The 22,986-nt window shown below is 46.8% G+C and overlaps 1 protein-coding gene across 3 annotated transcripts in view; it reads right to left on the bottom strand.

Annotated features, from left to right (window-relative positions):
• Positions 1–469: 469 nt before the first annotated feature.
• LOC144173447 (oxytocin-neurophysin 1-like) overlaps positions 470–22,986 on the bottom strand; it is a 54,150-nt gene continuing 31,633 nt past the window's right edge. The window contains exons 1-4 of one of the 3 annotated variants that reach the window (XM_077701880.1): positions 17,125–17,236; positions 12,844–12,957; positions 8,580–8,781; positions 471–705 (exon numbers count right to left, since the gene is read on the bottom strand). In XM_077701880.1, the coding sequence (XP_077558006.1) occupies positions 608–705; positions 8,580–8,781; positions 12,844–12,957 (414 nt within the window). In that variant the 5' untranslated portion in view covers positions 17,125–17,236 and the 3' untranslated portion in view covers positions 471–607. Of the gene's footprint in view, positions 706–8,579; positions 8,782–12,843; positions 12,958–17,124; positions 17,237–22,986 lie in introns of those variants that run through there. The other 2 variants (XM_077701871.1, XM_077701876.1) reach the window with 2 other exon arrangements.

The raw sequence follows: 22,986 nt of genomic DNA, 5'->3' as shown, positions 1-22,986 counted from the left end.
AACAAACTGGAGAGTATAGTTGGAGGCAATATAATGCTTCAATATCGCCTTCTGGGGAGGTTAAGACCTCGTAAGCAGCATTTTTCATCGATTTGTTTCTTGTGTTAGCGTACAGTCAGTTCACTGGGCTATGCAGATGGCAGTTCTTTTTCGCGCATGTGTATGGTTGAGCGAAGAATAAGGCAAACAAAATGCGGGTCTCCTCGCACGCAGTATTTATAGTTATCAGCCTAAAGCCAGTTTTTCAAATGAACGTAATTAACGTAGGGGGGGGGGGGGGTGATAACTTCTGTTTGTCCTTCTGGATAACTTCTGTCCTTTTTGCATATGAAAGTTCATTTCAAATAAAGCTGGAGACATGAAACTTCAAACTGACAAGAATTAACATCCGTGCAGAGATGGGGTAAAACGCGCCTCCACCCAGTGAACAGTTCTGGGCCAAATTGCTTACCTACGGCCGAGCCGCGCTTCGAAGAAAAAATACATGGAAAGGTGGTAGCGAACTTTATTACTCTCATTGTTTAAAATGGAATAGTAGCGGCCACATTGTGGCAACGGCGTCGATGTTCCCGCACCGAAGGTGTCCGGCGGCCGGCAGGTCGGTTGGTTACCTCCTGGATACTCCGTACCCGAGAATGTCGACGCCCGTCCCAAACTGGTCGGTGCCTACGTCCCTTGAGCACGAATCGTCCCTCTTGCATCCATCTGCGCAAAGTTAGCGTTATACAGCGTTAGCTTCGCGGGTCACACGTCTATACTGTTCCGGTGAAATGCACCGCGCTGTCATTTTCCTAAATGGATGATCCAGTATATATAGCCTCGCAATTTTTTTTTATTATTTTTTGATTTATGAATACTGCAATCCCTACTAGGGATTTTCGCAGAGTGGGTTACATGAATTACATGAATGCTCAATATGCAAACAAACAAATTTTCAAAGCAGGCAGATAAAAAACACACAGAAACAAAAGTACGCACAAAGCAACTCAAAATATACAAAAAATTCCAACGTTTGTGGGGACAGAGATTAATTGGCACGTTAGTTTAAACACTGTTGTTGAGGCTAGAATAAAACAATGCTAAGGATCGCTGTAAAACTTCGGAGTTGGTTAGTTTGTTCCAGTCGTTTATAGTTCGTGGAAAGAAGGCATATTTAAAGCAGTTGTTACGGGTTGCATAAGGTGCACCAACATCTTGAGATGTGTTGGTGCGGAAACTGCGGAAACCTTACAGGAAATATTGCGCGGAGTATTTAGTGGAGTACACATAAAGCACATTGCTGAAAAGCTATCACACGTTTGAACAAATAATGAAATCTCGCTTTTTGTCACTGAAGCCATACACATCTTCATCGTCATCATCAGCCTATTCAGGTCCACTGCAGGACGAAGGCCTCTCGCACTGACCTCCAGCCGCTCCTGTCCCGCGCTGCTCGAGTCCGCAGCGCAATGCCCGAGTTTCTTTATTTCATCCCTCCATCGTGTTATTGCCCTTCCCCTTCTTCTAGACCCATGTCTTGGTATCCACTCTGTTACCCTAACTGTCCACCGGTTGTCGGTTCGTCTCATTACAAGCCCATTTCGTTTCTTTATTCGAACTATCGTATTTCCTACTCGTGTTCGTTCTCTCATCCAGGTAGCTCGTTTCCTGACCGTGAGTGTTGCTGCTAGCATTATTCGTTCCATGGCCCATTGAGTCGACCTAGGATTGCTTTCTAGTTGTTTATGGCGCCAAGTTTCAGCTCCATATGTCATTACCGGCATTATGCACTGGTTGCAGATTTTTCTTTTGAGTGACAGAGGTAGCTTACTTTTCATTATTAAGGAGTGCTCTCCGAGTGCTCCCCAACCCATACCTATTCTTCGCAGATTTCTCTCTCGTGGTTGGGGTCAGCACTAACCATCCACCCGAGGTAGTTATATTCTTTTACTACTTCTAGCCTTTCGTTTCCAAAGCTGAAGAGCACGTTTTTGGCGTGCTTATTCCTCACTACTTTAGATTTATTCGTATTTATTTTTAGCCCTACAGCCGTGCGCTTTCTTTCTGGTTGCAGTTCCTCAAGCATTTTTTTCAGGTGTTCTGCGATCTCACTCAGCAATACTATGTCACCTGCAAACCTCAAATGGCTCAAGTATTCCCTGTTTATTCTTAATCCTATGTTTTTCCAGTCAAGCTTTCTAAACATCCGCCCCAGAGATCCTGTGAACAGTGTTGGCGAGATGGTACCTCCCTGGATTACTACCTTTCGGATCGGGAATTTATCGCTTTGCTTGTGGAGGGTTATCCTGCCCGTGCATTCCTTATATATGCCTTCTAGAAGTCTTATGTAGGTTTCCTATGTTCCTTGGTCTTTCATTGCTTCTATAACGGCTGCAGTGAATACAGAATAAAATGCTTTCTTATAGTCTATAAATGCCATGTAAACGTATGTATTTTTATTCTGCGGATTTTTCTTTCACTTGATTGACAACATGGGTGTTATTCATGGTTGAGTACCCTTTCTTAAACCCAGCCTTTTTTTGGGGGGTTGTGGAAATTCAGCGTGTAACCTATGCGTGTGACTATAACATTGGTAAAAATATTGTAACCGACCGAGAGCAGGCTGATGGGTCTGTAATTCTTGAGGCCCTTAGGAACTATTTCCCTTCTTATGGATCAGAATAATGTTGGCGTTTTTCCAGGCTATGGTCACTTTTTGAGTCTTCAAGCATTCCGAAAAGAGTACATAAAGCTTTTATAGTGCAATATCTCCTCCCTCCTTAAAGTGATCTACGGTTATGCCATCGTCACTTGCAGCTTTTCCTCTTTCTATGCCTTTGAGAGCCTTTTCTACCTCCTCTTTATTACTAGTGGGACATCGCAAGTCGAGATTGTACTCTCAGGGGTTTCCCCTCATCTAACGTCATTCGCATACAGCCTGGTGTAGAATCGTTCTGCTACCATAATTATCTCGTCCAAATTGTGCGTTATGCTACTCTTTTCGTCTCTGAGTGCGTACATTTTGTCTTTGCCGAAGGCTAGCTTTCTCTTGGTTGTTTTTTCAAGCTTCCCCATACCCGCAGCGTTTCCTCGATCACTGCCATGTTATATGCACGAATGTTGTTTGTTTTACTTCTGTTAATCAGTTTCTACAGCTCGGCTAACTCAGTCTGAGCTGCCGTACTTGACACTTTCATGTTCTTACGTTTGAAAATTCGTTGCTTCGTTTTCTTAGCTAGTTCTCCAGTTTGTTCTCTACATGTTGCTTCCCCCACAGCTGATTCTGATTCCCTGATTGTCGATGTTAGGTTGTATTTTAACCTGTCTACGCTGGCCTCGTTCTGCTTTTTAAGAGGCGCGAATTTGTTTTGAAGAGTTATTTGAAACTCCTGCGAACTGGCTTTGACCGAGAGTTTCCTCCTTTCTCTTTTGAGATTCAGCCTTACCTTGCATTTAACCATCCTATGGTCGCTTCTCCGAATCTTACTTGGTACCTCTACGTCTTAAACAACACCTGGGTTGTCACTAAAAATGAAGTTAATTTCGTTTTTTGTTGTACCATCGGGACTTTTCCATGTCCATTTCCTATTCTTTCGTTTGTAAAAGAATATGTTGATCAACCTCAGATTATTTCTTTCTTCAAATCCCACCAGGATATCTCTTCAACTGCTGCGGTGGTCTATTCCGAAGTTTCCCAATGACCTTTCTCCCATTTGCTTCTTACCGACCTTTGCATTAAAGTCTCCCATCACAATCGTGAACTGTGTTGTTGCCTTCTGTGTTGAACTGTGTTGTATACACCTCGGTAATGAATTTTCTTTATATTTTTTTCCGTGTTAACCAGGAAACATGGGGCGCAGACGAAATTGCCGAATTCGTTGAAGTAAAAAAACGCCGGTTTTGTGGTACTTTTCTCCTTTTAATATTGCCAAATATGCCGTGCGACACTTTCGGCCCGTTAAAAACAACTTCTGACTTCGTGCCCAATTGTGAACCCATTTGAAGAATCGCGACTGCCTCAGTGCATGCACTACAAAGCCATTAGCAGTACTGTCGATCGGGATGAATGGGAGCGCGGAAATATTGAATCAAAAGTTGTGTTGCGCGATCAATGCCGCCCTACAAAATCCGCCTGACATTGTGGAACATAACCTCATCACTACGTTCTTCCCCCACGCACCCCCCGCTTCCTGCCAATATAATTTCATCCCCTGATGAGGACTTAGACAGCCCTTTCACTCTTCCTGAACTTCAGGCCGCTCTTCACCAAGGAAAACTCCATTCTGAGCCTGGCCATGATGGTCTTAAATGGCAGAACCTCCGTAACCTGGACGAGAACACCCAGCTGGTACTCCTTGAGATCATTAATGACCACTGGGCGACAGGGACTGTTCCCGACACGCTCAAGTTGACCTTGGTTAGCACTATTCCCAAACCCAACAAGGATCCGGCTCAGCTCTCTAACCTGCGCCCCATCTCCCTCACACCAACTCTGTGTAAACTTACCGAAAGAATAATCAACAACAGAATGCAACACTATCTCGAGTACGTATAGCCCTGGTTTCATCCATCCCAAACTGGCTTTCGTCCGCATCTCAGCACCCACGACTGCCTTTGGCTCCTACGCAGAGTTATTCCCCGTGAATCGCGTGCCGGTAACCCGGACTATGTTCTAGCCATCGACATGCGAAAGGCGTTTGATAATGTCAGTCAAGCCGCCATTCTTACCGAACTGGCTGCTGCATATCCAAGCCAACGGGCTCAAAATTGGATAAAATCCTTTCTGGAAAATCGGCGTATTCAGCTTAGTGGCACGCAGCCGGGATAGCGCCCCAGAACCTATTTCTTGGCTAGGGAGGTGCCCCAGGGTTCCATCCTCAGGCCCGTGCTTTTTATTTTGGCAATGACTCGAATCACTCGTCAGCTAGAGACCGATACCACATCACGTTTTGCAATCTACGCTGATGACCTCACGGTGTGGACTGAGGCAGCTGACTATCCAGACGTCTAAAGTATGATTATTGAACTACAAGTAGCGGCTGCTAGTCTAGCCCAAAGCCTCCCTTCACTTGGGTTAGAGTTGGCTCCTGACAAGACAGAGTTTTTACTCGTTCATGGGCTACATAACCCGCCATCTCACTTCCATTATGTTATTTACCTGGCCGGAACGCCAATCCAAACGAAGTGCGACCAGGTTCGCATCTTGGGAATCCCGTTGGGCAGCCACAACAGTGCCAGACGTTGGATCACTCAACTTAGACGCAACTGGAAACCAATGCTGCATTTGATCACCAGGATGTCTAATAAGTATGGTGGAGCTAGCGAGGCTGCTTGCCTCGCGCTGACTCGAGCAGCTGCACTTGGTCGAATTCTGTACGGCGCCCCTGCGTAGGACCTCCGTCCAACTAACATGAAGCAACTACAAATTCTTCATCGTGCGTCCCTGCGGACGATCACAGGCCTCCCACGGCACATTAGGATCTGCGCTTTAGAGAAAGCTGCTGCTCTGCCTCCCCTGCCAGACATTCTTGAAGAGACCCGGAAGCACCATCACCTCCGGCTCACGCTCACTATCCAGGGTGCTGCTATTACTGCATAGGACTCTCAAACGCACCCAGTCAGACCCATGCCATCTCCTCCCCCTCCACCTTGGGCTCGAGGTACCGTGGTTTCTTCGCAGCCGTCGGCTATCCCTCGAGCTAGCGTCATTCCACGTCTGCGCGCTCTCCGCCGATGCATGGCACAGAGGCTACCAAACGAGGTGGACATATTTACAGACGCCAGCCTACAAGACAACTCTATCGGTTTGGCGTGGCACTGCGAAGAACGCCCGGACCTTAGCGGCATCGCCCCGTCACCTCTCCAAGCCGAGCTCCATGGTCTCCTAGGAGCCCTGGATCCCGTGACCTACATGGCTCGTGCACGACCACCACCCAGGGTCCGCCTCCTTACTGATTCCCACGCCGCCATCAGAGAATTCAATAAGGCTTACTCTGATCACCCTACCGTTCATCATACCCAGGCCATGGTAAACCTACTGGCCCGAAACGGAGCACAAGTCCGCGTAGCCTGGATTCCGGGGCATGTGAGCCAGGGGGTCGGTAATCACGCTGCTCATAATGCAGCGCGGGAGAGCCTTCATTCTACACCTCCCTTGATTGCTCCCGATCTTGCACCTGATCCAGGTCTACATCCGCGCCTCCAACTGGATCATGCTAAACATTCTTGCAGAAAGCGGCTCGCTGAGAAGACTCTGCAGGGCTACCTGCATGGTGTCCCCACTCTACCCCGTTCCGCAGAAGTCTTTGTTAATAAGACAATCGCTAATGCTGTCCTTACACCCTCCACACTGCAGAAATGGTTTCACTTGAACTCTTCAGCCTCTCCGTACTGTCCCCGTTGCCAGCAGAATCTTTTTTCAGACCTCAAGCACCTCACTTGGCACTGTGCAGATTTCGCATCTTCACGCGATTCTTTGCTTAGTGCTCTTCCCCCCAACTCGACCACTGATGACCCCCGTACGACGACCCACATTTTCTGCATGCTCTAGGTGTTTTTCCCATTAAGAGTGGCCTGACAAGGGTAGTGTGAGATGGGGTCCACATCCCCCCCCCCCCCCCTTCCCAAAGAAATCACTGATCATCTATCTCCAACGAGTCATCTCTAACGATTGAGTGATCCCCTCTCCCTCTCCTCCCTTCTTCCCCTTCCCCAATTACGGCCATGTGGCCTCCCCAATCTTAATAAATGTCATTCATTCAGTCGAGCACGCACGTTCTCTCTCTCTATCTCTATCTCTGTAAAAACGTCGGAGCGACGTATCTGGCAGTGATAACGGCCCCTATACGGTGTACAAGCTCACAAGAAAAAACAGATCAATTTTCCATGTTTTGTACACTGATGACCGGCACTTGTAACTGAAGTGTGCAAGTATTGGCGATATATGCACCTTATACGCTGTGAGCGCCACCTACTACCTTGTATAAAAGGTGCACAAGTGGAAGTACCTTGTATCGGTGTTTTGAATGACTGACAAAAAATGCACTTGTATCAAAACTACTATGATTATCGATAACTTGTGATCGGTACTTTAAACTGAACCAAGCGGCGGTTTCTCTTTCTTAAATTTTTTGGAGAAAACGACAACGCGTTGGGGATATGGACGTCGGACTTGGGTTTTTTTTTTATTATTCAAAACTGCGTCTTTCGTTTATTTGGTTCAATACAGAGATAAAATCTCCCTTCCTTCACTTCTCTTGTTAGTGCCTAATGTTGGCCCGAAAAACTACTCGTAAGATTTCTTCGAACACCCCATCCTACCTTGGCACAAATTTAATAACTCCTGAAGTCGTTGAGAATCTGTGTGTAAGGTTGCGGGGCAAAACGTTTACATTTTTGCGTCAATAATTTGCATCTGTATGTAGCCTAGGAACCTGAAAAATTCAGACTTGTGGCTTTACACGATAGAGCTACACCTGAGTTTTCGAGGCATACCGTAGGGAAGGTTTGAGCATGATTGAGCAACAAAGACACGTGCGCGCGAGAAATAGACACACGCAGCGCAAACGCCTACATAACCTTTTTGTGTCTCTGCCGCTGCATGTGTTGAAAGAGAGTGGACTGCGCATGCGTACGCAAGATGACCGTTTATGAGACTAATAATGCTGGCTCCAAGAAAGTTCCTTGTCAGTGAGTGCCAGTTAGGAGGAAACTAACGAACTTATCGCTGAGTCATGCAATCACATCGACTTCCGTGATATCACAAATAAGCTGTGCTCTGTACTACGAGGCAGAATAGTGCAATTATCAGAACATTTACGTTTACAGTCGCATTTATCACAATTAATGGCCAAGAAACTGCAGCTGCCAGTGTTGTGCTCACGTAACCGTTCCTTGAGGCAACACCTGGTTTGCCCAAGATGTATTGTTCGCACACAGAAGCGGGAGGCTGTAGAGCACACGTTCAGCACACTCAGAAAACTTTATCCAGCGCTTTTTAGTGTACTTCGCGGGCTGTAGTCAATGAATAGGTAATCAAAGGTAGTCAATAAAAATTAAGAATTCAGCGACTTAACCAATTTTTTTTTTCACCACGCCACCTTGCTATTCATGGGCGTATGCCACGGTCAAAATGGGCTATAAGTAACTCGCTAAGAGTGGGAGCGAAACACCACGCTTCTTTATATAGCATTGGATGTCTCAAGTAATAAAAGTGGGATTGCGGCAAAATTGCAAACGTTCTAACACTGACTGCAAGACATACCGGCCTCGTTTTTGAAGGGGACAGCTTTGTAGGGAATAGCTGAAGACTAATTTATATACCTGTGGATATTGTCGACACACCCACGTTTTTTTTTTTTTTTGCCGCCATAAAAGAAAAAGAAGCCACGTTGCAGAATCGAACCCGCGACCTCGCGCTCTAGAGCGCGACGTTTTAGCCCCTGAGCCACCCTGGCTAATGAATCTTAAATAGTCCCTGTTTTTTTTTTGTTTTTTTTTTGCCTTTGGAAGCCGAAGTGCCGCAACACATGAAAACTGCTACTCAACACGACTCGCCCATTTCCACCGGTTCAACGGCAGACCAGCGAAAGGTGCAGTACCTGCTCCGCAGCAGAATCCTGTCTTGGCACAGTGTCCGTAATTTCCACACGGTTTTCCGGGAACCTGGCAGAGGTGGCTTCGCAGACTTTCAGCACGACACGGCAGCACGTGCAGGGGGTCGTTGATGACGCAGCTACTGCTGGTGCAGCACACGTCCGCGCTGTAGCAGACGCCCCGGCCACTTGGACCGCACCGAGGGCACTGCGCGCACGCGCGCTTCCTCAGTGCTGGTCGCGGCTGGCAGGAGGCCAACGCTCACAATTTACACTTCAAACTCAATAACACCTAATTGGTAGAATGTCCCGATTTACGGAACAAATTGCTATAAACCCGAAATTGAACATTATAGAGACCAACTCTGTGCTGTGGCTTCGTCACAGTGCACCTGAATGGTGAATCACAACGGCAAAAATGCAGTGAATTCCACAAGTGAGGAATGCTCGGTATTCGTTATCAGTAAAAAATTAAATCTGCGTTGGTCACTGCCAATGAATAACGCCCAGCTCTTAATATACGTGCTGCTGGTCTAACAGGCCTTCAGTACTAGTGATGGCAAAAGTCCAATTGCCCCATTCGTGGTTTATCTAATTAGCGATATTAAAATGCTGAGGAATCACCCATCTAATAGAGAACTTACGAAAGCAAAATCATTATTAAAGCTTCAAACGTGGCCTCGTTCAACGTTCGTGGCCTAATTATAAAACCCACGAGTGTTACTCTTGTACTTTCAATCGCTACCACAATTGGAGGACTGTCACAGACAGGAACTGTTAAGACGATAGTTCCCAGAGTCACTGTTCTTCTGGCCAATCAGCCGCAGAGGCTGCGGTCCACGATGAACTGCAGACTGATCCTGGCTGCGTAATCTTTCTCGCTTGGCCCCTGGCTGTACTCGCTGCGAGCTCTCGAGGCAGTGCTGACATTTTTGCTAGGCAGTGGCTTCAAGGCAGCTAGATTGGAGCTCAGGCCCCGTCTACGTGTATGGGAGCTGTGTGTGGTGTGTAGGCATTCATGTTTTTGTGCATAGCTAAGCCCTCATTTACCCCTCATTTTCACCTCTGCCATCATATATACAAGCTTTTTTCCCCTTCCCCTTTCCACACATAAAGTAGCTGCGAGCTTGTGCCATGGGGGCGACCTATCTGCTTTTTTACTTAGAATTTGCTCTCCCTCCCTCCCTCCCTCCCTCCCTCCCTCCCTCCCTCCCTCCCTCCCTCCCTCCCTCCCTCTCTCTCTCTCTCTCTCTCTCTCTCTCTCTCTCTCTCTCTCTCTCTCTCTCTCTCTCTCTCTCTCTCTCTCTCTCTCCCTCCCTCCCTCCCTCCCTCTCTCTCTCTCTCTCTCTCTCTCTCTCTCTCTCTCTATCTATCTATCTATCTATCTATCTATCTTTCTCTCCCCCCCCCCCCTTCCCCTGGACTTGCAACCTAGCAAGGGTATGGTAGGAGGACTAAGGGCCGTATTCTGAGTCCCTCCTCCACTCCATTTGCTCCCTCCACTCGGCTGAGGAGAGGATTCCGCAATGCTAATGCATGGGCAAATAGATTTCAAGGATCCCCTCCACTGGAGGGTCAGGTAAAGGAAGGACTCAGAATACCAGGGTAAGAGGTGTATGTCTCTGTAACCAGGCTCGACAACTAGAATGCACGTTTCACCGGAGAAACATGAACCCTACCAGGAACGGACCTAGAAAGAACAAAGCTCTGCATTTTCGGAGAAACTTCCACCCACTCGCAAGGCAATTCATGGCGTGGATGTCAGCAGAGCGGCCTAGTACTTTCAAGAGCACCGCAGTAGTCCACGTTCTCAGCGAAAATTCTGTAGAAGTGGTACATGTCACCATGAAAGCTAACGCACGATCCAAAAGATGCTAACCCGCCTGGCTGTGCTCAAGCGTTTGGGTAGGGTAAGGAATTGTGGGAACGCCCGAGTAACAAGAATCCGGGCGCCGGAAATCAGAACGAAACACCACAAATCCTAGCACTTTGCAGCGACCCAAACTGCTAAGACAAATGTTTATTTTCTATCACCCAAATACGTACAGAAGCAAAGCAGCCCTGTTAAGACGACCAAAGACTAACACCACCCACCTGATAACTATAGGTCGCATGCTTTATCTATAAAAGCAATTGAGATTCGACACTCTATGCATTGTGGGAATACCTCAGCTAATACCATGTACTGTATACACCTGCCCAGGTTTGGCTAACAGTGGCCACTTTCTACTAGGAGCAACTATTTCTAATGTCACTCAGAGTGACTACAGGACGCTGAAAACCTGTAATAGGGTCGTCTAGATCTATATTAACGCGAGGGAATTCCTACGCTCATTAAGCGATTTTCCGTGGGCGCTAGGCATACGCTGCGGTCGTGGGCCTCAGCCGTACTTATGAGCCGTGCTTATCACGCGTCTGCGGAAACGAGTCATCACTGTCAAGTGGAAACTACAACGGCGACACCGGGGAGCGTGTGCCCCCATGCAGCTGGTACAGGGCCTAAAAAGGTAAAAAAAAATGAACATAGGGCTCTAAGCTGAACTGGAAGATGATAGTCAGAAACGAACTAAATAATGTGCTTATTAGAAATAAACCCACTAAGAAACGTTAATATAAATGAACGTTAAACATTAAACGTTAAGAAACGTGATTAATCAATTTAGACAATTCACCAATTCGATTCACTCTTTCGTTCCTGACTGCTTCATTTTCCTTAGTTTTTTAATCTGTTGCTTCGTTTTTTTAGACAGTTTACTAGTTTGCCGCCCATGCTCCCGCCATCCTACGGCTAGTGCTGAATCGGTGTTTACCGTAGTTAGGTTGTCATTTAGTGTCTATACGCTTTTGTCCTCTTCGGTTAGGATCGCAAATTTGTTCCAAGGCCTTACTCCAAACTAGTTCACCTTGTCTCTTACTGATTGAGGTTTGGTTTCTTTCTTTTAACTGATTTTGTACCCTCTTATCTTAGATCTATCCTAATTCTTCATCTCATCAGACAGAGATTAATGTGTTTACCGTGCCTAGTGCTTTGATGTCCCGCACAATACTGAGATTGGCGCTTGTAATGAAGTCAATTCCCTTTTTAGTTTCACCATTTTTTTTTCCCATGTTCATTTCGTGTTCATTCCTTGGAAGAAGAATGTATTCGTTACCCCCAGGTGATTTCTATCCGCAAATTGAACGAGCACATTTCATCAACTATTCCAGCTACCTATACCACTAAGTATAGTACCTACCTATACTACTATACCTATACTACTATACCTATACCTACATACCTGCACTACTATGCGGCAAAGCATGCTTACCACACTGGACAAACCGAATAGAACCGTGGGCCTGAAAATTAATATGCAGAAAACTAAAGTAATGATCAATAACCTCGAGGCAGCACAGCGGTTTGAGATAGGTGGCGAGGCAGTGGAAGTGATAAGCTAATATTATGATAAGCGAATGATAATATGAATAATGTGATAAGCGAAGTGATAAGCGAAGCTTAGGCCAAGTTGTGACCCGGCATCCCAACCATGAGGCAGAGATAATTAGAAGGATAAGAATGGGGTGGACTGCATTCGGCAGGCATTCTCAGATAATAAATGGCAGCCTACCGTTGTCCCTTAAGAAGAAAGTGTATGACAGCTACATCTTACCGGTACTCACCTACGGGGCAGAAACTTGGAGGCTCACTAAGAGGGTTCAACTTAAATTGAGGTCGACTCAGCGCGCAATGAAACGGAAGATGATAGGTGTAACATTAAGGGACAAGAAGAGAGCGGAGTGGGTCAGGGAACAAACGCGTGTTAAGGACATATTAGTACAAATTCAGAAGAAGAAATGGGCGTGGGGAGGGCATGTAATGCGGAGGCAAGATAACGGTTGTCATTAAGGGTAACAGAGTGGATCCCTAGAGAAGGCAAGCGTGGCAGGGGGCGGCAAAAAGTTAGATGGGCAGATGAGATCAAGAAGTTTGCGGGGATAAATTGGTCACAGTTGGCACAGGACCGATGTAATTGGAGATTAATAGGAGATGCCTTTGCCCTGCAGTGGGCGTAGGTACTGGTGATGATGACGACGACAATGATGATGATGATGATTATTATGATGATGATACTAAGTAGTTGTGATATCCTATCAAGTAACGCCTTAGTGTTTACAGCAAGGGAAACGAAGGTCCGGGGTAGGGTGCAAGAACTTTCAGACGGCGGGCAAAACAAAATGGCAGCAAAGCAACGACGGCTTCAGGCCTGTTTGATGCCTTGGTACAACTCACCATCCGGGCAGCTGATGGTTCGGCAGATCTCTTGCCTCCGGGCGGGCAGTTTGTGATGAAACACGCACTGGTCACTCCTGCCAAACTCAGCAACAAGAAGCCCAGAGGTGCCATCTGCGCAGACGGTGCGGGAAAAGGCAGTGATGGTCACAAAATGTGCTCCCCCAAGAGAGGCTTGAGGCACATGCATGTTGTAGTCCGTCGCCAACGTCGCGCCGTATGCGACTCCCTACCAACAAAGCACGGCCGAGTAGAAAGTACATTGTGTCATTGGGGTGGCCGACTCTACAGCCCCCTTCTCTTACGACCGCTGTTGTGGAACACGTGCGGAAACGAAATCAGGCGTGATTTTAGAATTTGGTGTTTGGAGACAAACGCAAAAAAGTTGGCATTTGGATTAAGACTAGGAAAATGTAGCAAATATGGCTTACTACCTTTTAATTCTGGGTAGACGATGTCATGAGAAAATGATCCAGTGCGGGATAACGGTTTTGATTATTGAATTAAAATAGCGGAGAGCTGTTTGAGGAGTAAATTGATGAATTATTTGCAATCTTTTTAAATTTGTTGGGAAAAATATGGCCGATCCCACAGATAGGTATTCGGGAATCTACGTAACGCGAAGCTTTCATCCTGGCTTACCTAGGTTGGAATGAACTAGCGTGGGGCATTTTTTGCGAGTATTTTTGAGCCTCGCATCGTTGCTGATTTTTCCGAACGGTGAACAGCTGATAAACGCAAAAACTGTGGCTTCCTCAGCCGGCCCTTCAGGTACGGTACCTAGAGGCCAGCGTTATCTGGTGTCGCTTTCCACGACCCGCAGGTGCGATTCGCGGAGGCCAGGCGTTATCTGGCGCAAGATAAAACCCAACTATAATATTCTTACAAGGAAGCTGTATATGCCTAATCCCCCCAGTATCGCGCCCCTGTGGAACGAATACTCTGCTTGTGGAAGAAAAACCTGGGGACTTGTGTTCTGCGTATGGAAAAATTTATAAAAACAAAAGGAATGCTTTAGGGCCTGAATATTTTGATGTCTTATATTTACCCTGGAACACTGTCTTTCTAGCAATGCGTACGTGTTTGGAGGTGAAGCCGATTTTGAAAGATTCCATGAAACCTTGATCTTTGTAAGCTGACTTTCCCACATTGTGCTTTGCGTAGTACACCATGGCCATCTACGGAGGGGGTATGGTTACAACCCTACTTAATGCTGCTCTCCACCGACGCCGCCCATTTCCCTAGTCGCAGCAGGCTGCACACGCTCACCGTTGGCATACCCGTTTTGTTGGAAGAGGGGGGAGGAGGGGGGGTGATTGCAACGTGGAGGTTTGGGTTGGTGTGTTACGCAGACAGTAAGATGCCTATGACGCGGGATGGAAACGCACAGCCCCATGTTTGTCCTCTGGACTAAAACTGCAGTCTTTCCAAGTTTCATTCAGCTAATCAGCTAGAAGTATGCTGAACCGCAAATTACAAACAAACGTGTTCTGTTTCCTGCACTCCTTGCACTGCGCCCAGCTTCGCTTGTCATCCTGATTCGCAGAGGGGAATGGCTCTGATTTTTTTGGCTACAATATTTTTTACTCCCCAAATATATTCATGGTGTCCCTGCCTTTTTTACCCATCCATGCATATTCTTCGTCTCGCTACCTCAGACGTTTATAATAAGCACATCATCGTTTAGACGCGCGGCGCTTCATGATCACCACCGTAGTTCGGAGACTCTTCTTGTGTTTGGGCCCTTCTCCCAGAATAAAAGGCCTTCTCGCCTGACTCACTCAATATCAACTTATCATCATACGCGAAAGGAGCCTTTCTTTCCCCTGCACGTTAAGGTTTTTTTTTTTTTTTTTTTTTTACTTTTTCAGCTCAGAGTAGACATTATAATCACGACCCAAGTGCTCGTTCCGAAAAGCACCACTGCCTCGCTCCGGCCGATTTCGCGGGAATGGGTTGAAGCCCCGTTCATGAAACCTGATTCCCGAAGCCTCCCGTATTTTACAATTTATAACCCACTTGCGCATAGGTTGATGCGCAGCAGAGGGAGGGAACGACGCGGATATGCGACGGCCGACGTCAAGCCTAGTGTGATGCCTTGAGGTTTTCTCGTCGTCAACCGGTGCCCGCAGCTCGAAGTACAATGTTTATGACGTCGCTTGGCACGTCGTAGGGCTCTACTTCAAGTTTACCTAACGTTAAGATAGGTCGTTAAGCCTAACGCCACGCGTTGAGGCCTAACGTTGTCTACTGTTACCCCCTAGAACTAGTACTCGTCGTACGTCAAGCTGCGGTAGCGCTCGGTATCGTATGACCTGAAAGCGGAACTTTAGGCCTAAGCTCCCATGCATACCCAACAGTTGCTGCTGTTATTCTTGCGATGTGACACATATTGCCAGTAGAACAGCACGTACCCGCTATTGAACAATGCAGTAATGTATGTTACCGCAGCATTTTTTGCTACGGACACTGCTTCCAGCGGTGCATGCAATCGACGAATAAATCAATCACTTACTTAGAGTGCGAGCACTATGGAGTTAACCAACAGAAATTTGTGACCTCGCTTTGATTCCTGTGTGCGTACTCTGAGTGTTACGTAGCCACAGAGTATCACATACCCGCAGTGGTGTATTGGACGACGCTTTTTAGCAGGAATGTATCGCTTCTTTCGCAATATATTCCATGATGGGCGCAGCCAAACCGCCTGTGCTTTTTTTTCTTTACAAATCGGCTCTTAAGCCAAGGGGAAAAATCTATCGGCCTGTCGCATATTGTGCATCCATGCTTTAAAATACCGTGCACTCTTTACCGCCAGTAGCACTTGTTCTAAGCGTAAAAGACCCATATCACCGGTAGGTGCCACACTCCCAAAACCTGTTTGCACGTAGTTGCGGCTTGGGATTGGCCGACGCTTTGCCACGAGTCACGCTTTCATGGCTTGAACGCGCCATGAAAACGCGAAATCAGGCCGGGCGAAGGCCAGTTCAGAGCCATACGAGTGAACCGCTTAATAAATTTGACCAGCGGCCAAAGATCTCTGGTATTCCAATAGCCTCACTGAAACCCAATCGTTCGGGACACCTGCATATACAAGGCCTCAACTCCTGCGTAGGTGTAAGCCCATGCTAAGTAACACGTGCCTAGAAACTGATCTTTCCGCGAAGAAAACCACTCATCCATTGTTACTTGCCACGATCAAAACACTCCAGCTCAAGAAGTGCAATACAGGCAGTGCATTGCCAAAACTAACAAGAAAACAACAAGGTGTAACTGGCAACTCCCACGTAGACATTTATGAGAAGTTCAGAGCTAGAAGGATAGGATGCTTAATTCTTCGTATAAGTGTATACGTTACATTCTCCCCCATTGTAATGTTATCCAGTCAAACTCGGTCAAATTCGTGGTGATGTCACTTCTATTTAATTTCCCGCGATCTCAGAACGGAATGACGGCATGAGCGGTGGCTCAGTGGCTATCGTAGTATGCTGCTGCGATGGACGCCTACAGTTCGATTCGGCGGCTGTGCCGCTGATGGAAGCAAAAATCACTACGTGCCCACGAGATTTCTGGGCGCGTTAAATACCTCCGGTAAGTCTGAACATCCCGGGGTTCTCCACCGTATACACTCCAAGCTATATTTATTTCTGTGGGGGAGGGTTTCCAGAGGCATAAATGGCGGTGAGTGAGATACAGGCAAGTACCCTGGAGAAGGAAAGCCAGGAGGACTTGAAGGGGACATCATGGAGTTCCACTCCCGCTATCGTGTTAATTAAAATGTTTTCTCCCTATTTCAATGCCGGGAAATGTCGTTTGGCGGTCGACCTGGAGGGGATCCCCATTTAGCTGGTGCTTACGGTGAGTATAAAGCGCTGCAAGGTTTCTTTCAGATGACTGGCCTACTACCCGCTTTGATGTCAGTATGCAGGAACAATGGTCCGGGGCCTAAATCAATTGCAATGATGACCAATAATGACTGTGATGAGGATGATGATACTAATGATGATGATAAATAAAGCTGATTTAGAGTGCGTTACTTCGACCAAAATACGGAATCCATTTTCCTGAAGGTTAAATTTTCCAACTAGCCTTCCGGGCCTTGCTTGCATATCAACGTCCCTGACTGCAGCGGGTTTCCCATTAACTGCATAAACGTGCTTACAGCAAGGCTGTCAGCGCGCGATGTAGTGGGACGCGCGTTTACACCGTATGCTGACCGGCGGGCTAATGCTGCGTGACATCCCGAGCTTCCCCGTGGTCACCGAGCGAGGGCGCAGCGCTCACCTTTGGGCAGTGGCAGATGTGTCCCCGAGCGACCCGAGTGCGTGTCTCTACCGGAGGCGTCCCCGAGAAGCATCCTTTATAGGGCCCCTCGGAACTCAAATCCCATCGGGAGCATCCATCAGCGAAGAGCCCACCTCAATCGGCCCCTTCGCTGCCCGTGCAAGTGACAAGCGCACACGGCCCCCCGAGTCGCAGCAGCGCCGTTTCGGGCCCACAACTCAGCTTCCACCATGCTCGCCTCCCAAACCATCGCTGTGAAAAATTCAATGCGCCCTCCCACTCGTCGCTGGTGGGGCATGCTTCTCGTGTGATTGATTTCTTTCCGCGGCATTTCGCACCGTTTATCCCCCGCCGAGCGCGACAGAGGACCTCGGATTAGGACAGCGAGCGTCTCCTTGCAATTCGGCCCTTCCAGGCTTCTTTTTCTTTTTTAAGGCCGGCCCCAACTCCCCTCTCCGTGTCTTTGTGGAGTGTACACATTGCGTTCTACAGTAGGGAACCAAACGGCGTGCGTCCATTCCCGCGCCAGTGCGTGGTCGTTTTCGCTTTCGAGCGCTGCCTCGTCGTGCCCTTCCGGTTTCAATGCGGAAGCAGCCATGGTTATTGCTGCCAAAAAGAGACGAGATCAAGTAAAAAGAGCCGCGTTCACTGCTAATGAAAGAATAAAGATAAACGTCGCCAGTCATGCACCAGCTGCCCCCGAACTTCCACTCTCCGTTTTATTGCAGTTGCCGTATAAGCGCGTTGCATCATCTGTCTCCTCTATATTTTTATTTGAATTATGCCGCAGTCCTTCTGACGTTCGACGGCCAGCTTATGTTTTTTTTTTCTATTCTTGTATCAGAAACTAAAGGAAAGCATTGAGCACGTAGACATCAACAAAACGACAGCCGACAGCGGGCGTCGCGAACCCCGAGCGCGTGTGTTTCGAGCTATATATAGCCTTATTCCTTCTTGCTTCTGAAGTTTTATGTATCATGTTGCTTAGCTGTTTGGGATGCCTGAAGAGGTCTCCTCCAGCGGCGGCAGCGGCCCCGGAGAGCATTGACCACATTCGAAGACTGCCCGCTTGAGCTTTTCAGTAATCGTTTACGTGTTTCATGTATTAAGTCGTACATGCCTAAGTACGTGATGAAATAAGGCGAAACCATGAATGGCACGGCACGTTAAACCCCTTATAGTGCCTCAGATCGTGTCTTCTTACTTGGGTAATTTTAATCGAAGTCGTTGTATTAAATCAGTATCTGGAGGAAAGGGCGTCGTAGGTGCAACCAGTGCAGCAGAACCGGAATACACTCAAGAGCCGTTGTGGGAGCATTCGGAGTGACTGCAGGCAGACGGTCTCGTGTCGAAGTACGATGCTGATTCGTATAGTCATTTCGTTGCGTTGAAGCGATCCGATATGTGGAAGTGCAGTTGAATCTCGTTCATTTGAACTGGTGCTGCGGTCCCGTAAACACTATATGTATGGGTATACGTATCTGTATGTGTATGCTCTCAGCAGAGGGCGAACTAAGCGCAGCACTACCGGATGGCCTAAATTTTGAGGGTTATATCTTGGTGGGCAAACAAATTTAGTTTTTTTTATTAGAGTAAACTACAGCAAAATAGTGTCAGCTTACGACACGTCACTCAAGAAGCATGAATATGACGTGCTGTGCCTTTTGAGGAAAAGTATCACCAACTATTATCTATTGAAACAGCAAAAATCTAATAGGATAAAAAACAAATAGTGGTAATTTTTTTCCTTAAACGCTCGTCACATATCTGTTCCAGGAGGAATAGGCTGAGGTAGTGTCCAAAGGCGACGAAATCACAACATTGTTTTTGAGAGAGAAAGAAAAACTAAACGTACAGAGTGATAGAAATCATTTTACACGCCTAAATATGGTCGTAACTCATTAAAACGGTACATAATTGCCAATTTAGGCATTACTCATAAGCGCGCAGTTTTGTCGCTGTGCTGTACTGGCGCTGCTGTTTGGTTGCTGGGCTCTTTTTTCCCATGCTGTTTTGTCGTAGTTTGTTCTAACCTTTGGCACGGCGTCAAACAATGAGTGACGCGGAGGTTATCCATATTCAATTCGAAGATAATTCAGAAATAATATTCGGAGGTAAGTCGGAGAAATGTTCGGTTCTCCTCGAGTTGGGATGAGTAAGATTCGACTACATTTTATACAAAAATGGCCAAAAAATAAATAAATATCAAGACGTCCGCCCACGAGAAATTCTCGCCGGTTTCCCCCACTACTGTCTTCATTAACAAACTAGTTAGCAACCTCCCGTTCTGCACATCATGTTCCCCCTAATGTACATTCTGTCAAACAACCATCCCCCGGGTAGACCTCCAGCCCCTTTTATGCAACAACTGTCCTCATGTGTCTCTAAATATCGATCAGAACAATGCACTCTCCCGCACCCCCTCCCCCCACCCAACAGGCAACACATGAACCAGTACATTTGACAAATCTTTACTGCCTCAATTACAACTCTTCACGTTTAGTATTGCACTGGGGGTGTAGCTCGGGCCTGTCTAGACCTTCCCCTCTCCTAATTCTCATTTGCACATCGGCAATTGCATACGGGCTTAAATTAAAGGTTATACTCAACCCATTAATAATAAAGGTTAGCAACTCGATCCTGTCATTATTATTATTATTATTATTATTATTATTATTATTATTATTATTATTATTATTATTATTATTATTATTTTGCCAGATACTGACGCCTTCTACTGATACTGACGCCTTCTACGCGAAAGTTTTGCCAGATACTGACGCCTTCTACTCCAACAGATTATTCCTGCTGGCTTCGCTGTCCGATCGAGCTCCTGCTTATCACGCTGACCGGGTGACCTGCTGACGCCTGCAACACTTCGGGGCTTCTTCGCTGGCGATTTTTCGTGACTGCTCTTCGGCGGACCATACCTTTCTGCTCCGTTTGGCGGCACTTCGGCGCAGCGATTGGAAACCTGGACCATGTGACCGGCGTTAAAAGGGGGCGGATTTCTTCGGTGCCTCGCAGTCGGCGGCGAAAGTTTTGCCAGATACTGACGCCTTCTACTCCAACAGGTACTCACTGTTCTTTGTTAACTTGGCATCTTTCTGCTTGATGTTTGCCGCTGACTGCACTGGTATTGCATAACTGTGAAGTTGTCTTTCACAATGACAGAACCTGCCAGTTGTATTGTGTGTCAAGTGCCGGTGCCGGGTGATGGCAGATTTATGAAGTGTTCCGAATGTGGCCACTGTTATCATATCGGTCAAACCTGCTCCGGCATTGCTGCTAACACTTTTACAACCATGGGACAAGCAAAAAGGGATGCGTGGGTGTGCAAGACTTGCCGCACCAGTAAGAAGCGTCAGGGGGCGGCCTCTCAGTCTGACATTTCTCAGGTTGACGAGTGTCCTGTCCCTGAGGCTGACTTGCTTACCGAACTTCGCGAGATTAGAAAGAGTCTGCAGTCTCTACCAGCGCTGCATGACAAAGTAGATTCTCTGCTCTCTCTCAAAGCGGAACTCGCAGGGTTGTCTGGGCACGTTCAGGAATTGCAGGAGTCGGTGGATTTCACGTCGAAGCAGTATGATACTGTACTAGGTCAAGCAAAAGCTAACCAGCTGAAAATTTCGAAAGGCGAAGAAGAACTGAATGGTTTGAAAAAGACTGTGTTCGAGCAAGCCATTCACATTCAGCGACTGCAAGAAGAGGTCAATGACAGCGAACAGTATAACCGTAGAGCAAACCTTGAGATTCATGGACTGCCGCTTGAACCAGATGAAGATTTGCGAGAAAAAATTTCAGAACTAGCAGTCGCACTAAAGCTACAAAGCTTCTCCACCACTGACGTGGTGGCAGTTCACAGACTTTCTGCTAAGCGTGAAACGACTCCAGTAGTTCTGGTGCAGTTCGCGTCAGTTTCGATCAAGGAGACTTGGTTTGCCTCACGTGGTAAACTGCGACCGTTGCACCAGTCGGGGGCGTTGCCAAAACTGTTCTTTAACGAAAATTTGACTAAGTTTAACCGCGATCTCTACTGGCGCACTAGAATGGCAGCAAAAGACAAAGGCTATCTTTTTTCTTGGACGAAAGCAGGCAAAATCTACGCGAAAAAAAATGAAGACTCTCCCCTCATCCGAGTAAGCAAACTGTCCGACATTACTAAGATACAATAAATTGCATGGCTCCTGTTTCGCAAGAGTTTGCGAATTTCACCTCTTTTAGAGATGACTTGGGTAACAGCAATTTCGGACGGGATCTTACCATCGTGAACATTAATATCCGTAGTCTGCGCAAATATTGGGATGAATTCAAATGTATCGCTGAAGCTGCCACTGGATACGTCGATGTGTTCGTTATCCCAGAAATAAACATTCCGGAGTCTTCAATTCATTTGTTCACCTTGCCGAATTACCAATCTTGCGTTGTAACACGACCAAACCGCCGTGGCGGGGGTATTGCTATTTTTGTCCGCGACCATTTTGAGGTATCGTACATTGATGCTACTTTCACGCACGCGGAATCCGTTACTATTAAAGTGGCATATGGTGTTGTTTCTTTGGTACTTTTCGCAATTTACCGTCCTCCTTCATACAGCATCGCAAGGTTTTTGCTTGAATTAGAAGAAAATTTTAAGAGCTTCGGCACAGCGGATCAGTTATGTTTGGTCGGTGACCTAAACATAAATATACTGCGTCCTGACCAGCATATTGTTGCTGATTATCTATCGTTGCTGTCTTCCCACGGTCTTGAGAGCACTATTAATGTTCCCACACGTGAAGAAGTGGTTTGCAATAAGCTAGTAGCATCATGCTTGGACCATATCTTTATCAGGGCCGAAAGTTTTTCTCTTGCCTCCTACGTCATCACTAAGAAGTTGGCTGACCATTATTTTGTGGCGTGCCGCATTTCAGCGAATCAGAGTTTAACTATGGGGCGTAAACAGGAAGGTATTGATGATTCTAAAATTCGTTTTTCTTTTGTCAACAAAAAACAGTTTGATGGTCTGGTGTCTGGTTTCGATTGGTCAACCGTAATGTTGAACGGCTCCCCTGGTACCGCATACGAACATTTATGTCAGAAGTTGAAGGAATTTGAGCACTCCAGCACGGTTTTTGTGTCGAAAAAACGCCGTAAGGATTGCTGTTGGATAGATTCCGAGATAATTCAGGCTATCTCGTACAGAGATTGGTTGTGGAAGCGTGTGAAACGTTCACCCGAAGACCATGCCTTACGTTTACACCATAAAACTGCGCGAAACAGAGTCGTCGCCCTTTTACGGGCAGCCAAGCGCTGATATTTTTTCAATCAATTCAATCAACACTCAAAGAATCCCAGAAAGACGTGGTCTCTTGTGAACAGTTTACGCGGCAAGGAACGTAGTAACTATTCAGTTTTTCAATCCTTCCGTGAAGATCCGGTAGAGGTCGCAGATGCGTTCAATCGTGCTTTTAGAAACGTTCCTCAATGTTCCGCTCTTGTTGACGGGCCATGCACGCTTAAGGAATCTTTGCCTTCGTCAGCATTTTTGCCGCGGTTATCAAAGTCTGACCTGAAATCTATCGTCTTCAGCTTTCGTTCGAATAAACCTGCCGGTTGCGACGGAATGTCGATTGATACGCTTCGTAGGAATTTTGAGGCTCTATCGGGGGTTGTCCTTTTCATACTAAACGGTTTTATCGATGGGTCAGACATTCCTTCACCTTTAAAAACCGCCATTGTCCGGCCTCTTTACAAAGCCGGGCCCAAAAATAATGTTAATTCATATAGGCCCATATCCATACTGCCAATCCTTTCCCAAATATTAGAAAAATTCTTATTGATGACGATGTCTTCCTTCCTTGAAAAATTTTCGGTCATTTC

The sequence above is a fragment of the Haemaphysalis longicornis genome, unplaced genomic scaffold (assembly GCF_048455015.1).
Source record: "Haemaphysalis longicornis isolate Haplotype H1 unplaced genomic scaffold, Haemaphysalis longicornis Haplotype H1 scaffold_1, whole genome shotgun sequence".
Classification (NCBI taxonomy): Eukaryota; Metazoa; Arthropoda; class Arachnida; order Ixodida; family Ixodidae; genus Haemaphysalis; species Haemaphysalis longicornis.
This window is presented reverse-complemented; position numbering and strand designations above follow the sequence as displayed.